Here is a 7,331-nt window from a genome sequence, read left to right on the forward strand (position 1 = left end):
CTTTTTCATAAGGGAAATTCATCGCCAAATATGGTGTTCACATAATTTAGCCTAAAGCGTTAAAACACGACTGAGTAACACATTATATAATGTGTTTGCTTCCACAAGCAAGTACCTCATGCCTTACCGGCTTCCTTTCCCAAAGTTCATGCGAAGATCCATGTATCCTCGGGTGTCTTGATGCCCTAAAAAGCCTACCATTTGCTCTAAATATGGTCGGAAGAGTTCTTTTTATATTAACAACTTCATAAATGTCTTCCAATAGAGTATGTTAACCAAACTTCCTTGGTTTAAAAGCATTTTTTCTACCGCATAATCAACTAATTTGACAATGATCACCATAGGATCATCATGGTCGGGGTTGGGTGCTTAAAAGTCATCATCTATGAATGTTATTGGGCACATGCTACTTTTAGGCTTATCAACCATGATTATTGTTTAGAGGGCTTTGACATACCTTTTTTGTGCTGAAGCAGTATGGCCGACTCTTGCAAAACTACCATATATTGTATGAATGACGTCTCTTAAAGGTATGTCCCTACTTTGACTTCTACTTTTGTGTCTACACATCGGTCTAAACCATTCATTAGGCTTACTATTTGTTGTTTTGGGAAACTCTTTTCGTGTTCTTTTATGGCTTATTGGTTGCTCCCACAAACTTCTTGAGGTGCCCATCTTGAATTAACTCCTCAATCTTATCTTTCAGGATAGCACATTTCTTTGTGATATGGCTTAGATTATGATGATACTGATAATGTTTGGCCTTGTAAGCATTAGAGGGTGTTCTCGATTTTCTTGGAAGAGGTAGAAGCTTTACACTAAGTGTTTCATCTAAGATGTGCGACCAGGTGACATTAAGTAAGGTGTGACTGGTGAAGCACGAACCTCTCAATTGGTGTCTAGTCAGCTAGTCACTTTGATGTAGGTTTCCTCTAACCTTCTTATCAACGCTCCTTTTGTTGGATCTTTCTTCTTTCCTTACTTGTTTTCAAAAGTCCCTCGGGTCCTCCAATTGCATAAATTTTGTAGCTCTTTGCCTCAATTCATCTACGTCCACAACAAGTTTCATACAAAGGTTGTTAGTGAATGATCTGGCCTTAGCGCGATAACCATGAGGTATAAAGCCACTTCTTAACTTAAGTTTCTTATCAATAGGGTTGTCTTCTCAAATCTGTGCATAAATGCTCTAAGGATTTCTCCATTCCCCTTCCTGATATTCACTAGTGTGATGGAGGTTAGATGGTGCAATTGGCTGGTGGTAAATTGAGCACCAAACATCACTCTAATTGTGGAAAAATAATCGATGGAATTGATTGGAAGATGAGTGAACCATCCTAGGGCTTCTCTCTTCAAAGACATGACAACACCATTTGCGTTACAAATATACTAAGATGCTTGTATGGATGCGAAGACCTATCATATTTTTTGAATACCGACACCTTCCAGTTGTTCGATAATGAGGCGTCCATGATCCATATGTAAAGGAATGCATTATGATTGTGTCCAAATAGTCATGGCGAAATGTTTGTAATCTTTATTGGCCTCATCATTGTATCCTTGAATTGTTCATTCTTGCTCAGCTCAAGGCTGCTTGGTTGGCTTAGGTTGGGTTGGAGTGGATAGTATAGGTCTTTTATTGTTCATATTATGCCTTATTAACGTGCCACGCACAAAGCTTGCAACTCTTTTATCTCCTATTGGGTCTCCACATGTTGCTCCTCAAACGCTTCTTTTACTACTATATTGCTCATCCTGCTCCTAGCGATCACCATACGAGTATCACAACGTTCACTCAGCTCCACGATGGACGTCAAAATGTTTTTGTAAGGTTGAGATCACACGTTCATCTTTTTCTTCATGATTCACTTTATGTCGATCGTTCTCCCCTTCAATATCTTTCTGCTTACTCGGACGATTTGTCCAATTGGTTACCTCTCAAAGACATTTTGATGCTTAAGTTAGTGTGTGGTTAAGATAAAGTATAATAAATTCAAAAATATTAAATGTCTCACTAACACACCATATTTATATGTTTTTGGATGAGTCTTTCCCTTAACGTTGGCTTAATGATGTCCTAATAACCGTTTAGTCATGTTTTGCATGTTAATCCCACAATCAACTCTGATTATTACTTCCTTTACATATGATACTAGGTTGATAGGTCTAAAGCATCTTTTTCCTATTTCATGCACGGTATGTACAATGTACAACTTTTATATATTTTTTTTTATAATAGGTATAATGTGGATATGTTTCCTAAAGTATAATATTTATCTTTGTTTTCTTTTAATTTTTTTCTTTCAATAAATTTTTATATGATTAAAAATGATAGATAAACTTTGAAATCTGAATATAACTGAAATGTCATAATTATAATGATGTTTAAGATGACTTTATTTAAAAATAAATAAATATTTTAATTGTATGGTTATAAAAAAAATGTAAATGTATTCAATTCATATTAAGTATACTAAGATTTTCTGTACAATAATTTTATAAACGAAAAGATCATAAATGTACTTAATTGTATAAAAGTTCAAAATAAATTACAATTTTTTTAAAATATTTAACTCGAGATGAAGAGAGGAGGTGACTCATCTGTGAGCCAACCCTTAACACCCTTATTATTTACTCCTTAAAACCCTGACCCTAATCCGTTTCTTAGTTTACAGGGTGATATGACTAATAGACCCTTGTGCCTTCTACCCGCGCAAACGCGGAATTAACGCCTTAACTAACGGTGGGACCCAAATTAAGTTCTTAGTGGCACCCTTTCGTAAATAACACCAAATGAATGGACCACATCGTAAACACGGTTACTCCTGTTGTACTATAAGAAACCCAAAACTCCTTTTAACTGTCTAACTAAACTAAGCCCACAGACACTCACCACTCTGCCGCCACCACACTGTCGGCAACGCCCCAAACGCCACTCCCACTCTTTCGTTCCAACCGCCTCGGCGCGCCACCCACTTTGCTTCTGTGCACAATGCAGCTACACCGTGCCTCCACCGCGGCAAAAGGCCTTGCCTGCTTCATTTTTGCCTTGAAACTCGTGCTGTTGTACGCCGCCGAGGGACAGCCTCAGCACCGCGGTCCCGACCTACATTGGTACCCCGGAACCGCCACCTGGTACGGCGACCCCGAAGGAGACGGAAGCACCGGTAAATGACCTTCACAAGATCTCTTCTTTCCACATTTCACTCACTAACACACAAACACACTTCACTCGCCGAGTTAACTCAGTGAATACAAATGCAGAGACATAAAGACAAAATTTAGATTCTTATCTATTTAGGTGAAATCTTAATTTTAACTAGAAAGTTACAAAATTTAGATATAATTTTTTGAGATTTGGTATGAGTACAACAATTTAGTCTTTTCATCTCTTTCTTAATTGCACAAGTTATTGTCCAATCAGTTTATCTAAGTGCTTTGCTTTCAATTCTGTTCTTAGTTAAAACGTAAGTTTCAGTTTGGAAATTCGCAGATAAAGGTATGCATTACTTGTTTACATAGAAATTTCTTAATCTGACTGAGAAACAGTAAATACATATCTGTTTCAACCTCTATGGCGGTTTTAGGTTCTTTATCCAAGCGATAAAAACTTGTAGAGTTTGGTAAAAGTTTTGGTGAGAAAGCTTACAGATTTTGGTTATGTGGAGTGAGTGTTGTGTTGGGTTAATGATGAGTTTGTAGTGTTAATGTTGTGTGTGAAGGTGGGGCATGTGGGTATGGTTCGATGGTGGATGTGAAGCCGTTCAGGGCGCGAGTGGGAGCAGTGGGGCCCTTGCTGTTCATGAACGGCGAAGGGTGCGGTGCCTGTTACAAGGTGAGGTGTTTGGACAAGAGCATATGTTCGAGACGAGCTGTGACAGTAATAATTACCGACGAGTGCCCAGGTTGCCCCTCTGACCAAACACACTTCGATCTCAGTGGTGCCGCCTTTGGTCGCATGGCCATTGCTGGCGAGAACGGTCCTCTCAGAGACCGTGGTCAAATCCCTGTCATTTATCGAAGGTATGCATATGCATGCATTATGCTTTACAAACATTAAATTTCACATGTGAAATTTTTTTAGTGATTTACAGCTATATATATACACATATATGTAAGTGTGAATCTGAACATTGTTCAGTTGATTATATTACTTTATTTGGGGCAGAGGGACCTTGTTATGTGGCATGGACTCTTTGACTGTGACTGGGACCGTTTTTTCCTTCTTTTGTTTGGTGTGAAGATTTGACTTTTTTTACTGTTTTTCTAACTTATATTATTAACCCAGCTTCCCTTTAGAGGAAAAAAGGTTACTCTCTGTTTGCACTTTCCTGTTTGTTTCTATATATCAGGATGCTACATTATCTGCATCCGAGTGAAATGCCCTTTTGTTTTTGTGGATTCATTAAGGGAAAGGCTCGTTTTTAAATATCAATTTCTGATGAGTGAGGTTTGTCCTCTGGTTGTATTATTTTGCAGAACACCGTGTAAATATCCCGGTAGAAAAATTGCTTTTCATGTCAACGAAGGCTCCACACCATTTTGGCTATCACTTCTGGTTGAGTTTGAGGACGCAGAAGGAGATATTGGCTCCATGCATATACGAGAAGTATGCATTTTTCCTCTCTTCTCTATACTTATTTCCACTAATACATAACTTTTTATGCTCTGTCTATGTTCCTCATGCATCACAAATTTATATTTTTATATAAGTTGTAGAAAGAAAGAGTAAAAAATAATGCACGAAAGAAGAATCTTAAAGTTCTGGTCTCAGAGAATCAGATGCCGTTACAGCTAATGGCCTGTAATGTGGTAGTGCGAAATATATTGTTAATATATAGTTTTATGGCTAGAGAGCACACTTGGTTTATTTTTACCAATAATAAAGTGCAACCGGAGGGTAATATACTGATTGCATCTTTGGAACCAGCTTCTTGAAAAGTGTTGCAGATTGGACCAAAAGTAACTACCCAAAGGTGAAATAAAGCATTATGGTCATTACATTTTTTTTACTGTCTAGTCTCCCTTGTGCAGAGTTTGACAATTCCAAATTTTGGGGACGTGTCTCCTTACCACACGTGCCTCAACACTACCATCTTTTGCACTTTAGGAGTAATAGGTTTTTGCCAAAGCTTGCAATTGGTGGAACATCTTCCCTCCTATTAAATATATTATCACAGCCTTATTCCTCATATGCATAATGGTGCCCATTGGCAACATCTAATGGTGCTGCTTTTTCTGTATTTTCTGAACTCAAAGCATGTGATATGGGACCAATGTAAACAGTAACATTCCTCATTTCTCCCCACTCTATGAATTCAGGAACTAAATTGCCAAAACAAGTTACACAGTGAAGTGTTGCTTTGATCTCTATTTGTAGACAAATTATTAAATAGTGCATATACTGTAATTCCTCACATAGTAAGTTGGTGCGAAAAGTTAGGCTTATAACTTTATTCTTAATTATTTGGTAACACTATTGTTGTTGGAAGTCTATCCCGAGTAGATATAAGATGAGTTTGCATACAGAGTTTATTTTATAAGTCTATTTTATGACGTTGAGTGAGGTTTAAAATCTACTTTTCTTTCGCAGTCGGGATCTACAGAATGGCTGCAGATGAATCACCTCTGGGGTGCAAATTGGTGCATTATTGGGGGACCTTTAAGAGGACCATTCTCAGTGAAATTGAGCTCTTCCACTGGTAGAAGCCTCTCTGCAAGAGATGTTATTCCGGGAAGTTGGGTTCCAAAGGCGACTTACACTTCTCGGCTAAATTTCTACCCTTAGTCACAAGCTTTTGATGCAACTAATGAATACATTTGAAGCAGTTAAAAGTTGGTGATGTCCCATAACTCAAAAGTAGTCTCCATGGGCCTCCAACTCTCTTTTTCTTCCCTTTGTTTGCTATATATACATTAGTTTCTCTTCTTTTTTGATGAGAAAAGTAGCCATTTGGAGTGCACAAGGGCATCCAATGGGGCTTCTGCTTTCTTATTTTTTTGAATATTGATTTTGTATACCTACTTTTGTGGTGTGGTGTAACAGTTGGTAGTAAATGTGTGTAATGTGGCCATCTCCAAATTGGAGAGAGAGCTTGTAGCTTTGTAATTCCTAATGTGTGTAGTGGTCCCATTGGTGTTTTAATGGACATTTATTATTGAATGTTTTAACTTTGATGTCATTGTCTCGTGATAAACTCTACATTGTGGGTCCTCGTGAGGGCTAGTTTCTTTGAGCTCTCATTGCATTAATTAATTTCCATTTAGACCAAAAGAAAAGTGGAAGATCGTTAAAACACATGTGTTTTCTTACTATTTAACGGTTTGAGACTTCGGTTGAAGGTGTTATCATTTCTCAGACTGACTCATACTCACCTTTCCCATATTCACTACATAAAATAATGCCACTAACGTACTTTTAACACTTTTTTTCTTACTACTTTTTATCATAGTACTCTCTCTTATGATCACATGCATTTCCTAGTTACTAAACACATGGTTGTTCAAATGTTGGATGTATGAAAAGGTTCATATATAAGTCTAGTCACTAAATGATTATGGATATCATCATTCAACTATAAAAATTGTGTCTACTAGTAAATAATTTTCTTTTTAGTGCAGATGAAAAAAGTTATCAATTATATAGGTAAAATGTCTACACTTACATTATTTTGTTGAATAATTAGTTCATGAAAATGTGAATAGTAAAGATTACAATAAAATCACATGAAAAGTAATGTATAAGTTTCTTGCATGAAATCACCTATATTAATGCGTAAATTATTGCATGAAATCACCTGTATTAAGAATATAAGCATCCAACTTTATCTATCTGAAAACTTAAGAAAAGCAAAATGAAAAAAAAAACAAAACTGTTTTTGACTAAAACGAACGTCGCCTGAGAGATTCGAACTCTCGCGGGGAAACCCCATGTACTTAGCAGGCACACGCCTTAACCACTCGGCCAAAGCGACTGATGTTCTGTTATATTTCAAAGGCATCTTTATTAAAACATCTCTATAACATTTAACTCAGTTACATGAACTACATATACCATGTTATATTCTAGTTAATAGATATAACATTTGTTAATGATTTCCTATTATGAATAAAATACTATTTATTAAAAAAGAAGTTTAATAGGTCTTCGTTTGTAAATATATAAATAGTATTTCAAGATAAAATATTTTTTTAGCTTGTTAATATATATATATATATATATATATATATATATAGGGGTTTGCTAACGCGCGTACGCCTGTTTTTCAGTTGGTACATTTTAGCAATGTGTACCGGATTTTAGTAGACAAAAATATCCTTATATATTATGGATT

The 7,331-nt window shown here is 36.5% G+C and overlaps 1 protein-coding gene and 1 non-coding gene across 2 annotated transcripts; one reads left to right on the forward strand and one right to left on the reverse strand.

Moving 5' to 3' along the window:
* Window positions 1–2,845: 2,845 nt before the first annotated feature.
* On the forward strand, window positions 2,846–6,174 carry LOC124846046 (expansin-B3-like). The gene is made up of 4 exons (XM_047323258.2): window positions 2,846–3,164; window positions 3,720–4,020; window positions 4,477–4,606; window positions 5,591–6,174. Exons 1-4 carry the CDS (start codon window positions 2,990–2,992, stop codon window positions 5,783–5,785), a joined length of 801 nt encoding a protein of 266 aa, XP_047179214.1. The 5' UTR covers window positions 2,846–2,989; the 3' UTR covers window positions 5,786–6,174.
* A 715-nt stretch (window positions 6,175–6,889) lies between these two features.
* On the reverse strand, window positions 6,890–6,971 carry TRNAS-GCU (transfer RNA serine (anticodon GCU)). Its single transcript has one exon. It is a non-coding gene; the product is annotated as a tRNA-Ser (tRNA).
* Between the last annotated feature and the right edge of the window lie 360 nt (window positions 6,972–7,331).

Source organism: Vigna umbellata, chromosome 6, assembly GCF_029865625.1.
Source record: "Vigna umbellata cultivar VRB3 chromosome 6, Vumbellata_1.0, whole genome shotgun sequence".
Classification (NCBI taxonomy): Eukaryota; Viridiplantae; Streptophyta; class Magnoliopsida; order Fabales; family Fabaceae; genus Vigna; species Vigna umbellata.

Bases quoted from the DNA above. Each gene is read 5' to 3' on its own strand.
- LOC124846046 (XM_047323258.2), top strand. From the start codon at position 2,990: ATGCAGCTACACCGTGCCTCCACCGCGGCAAAAGGCCTTGCCTGCTTC. The intron at 4,021-4,476 runs GTATGCATATGC...ATTATTTTGCAG, and splicing joins ATCCCTGTCATTTATCGAAG to AACACCGTGTAAATATCCCG. The intron at 4,607-5,590 runs GTATGCATTTTT...TTTCTTTCGCAG, and splicing joins GCTCCATGCATATACGAGAA to TCGGGATCTACAGAATGGCT.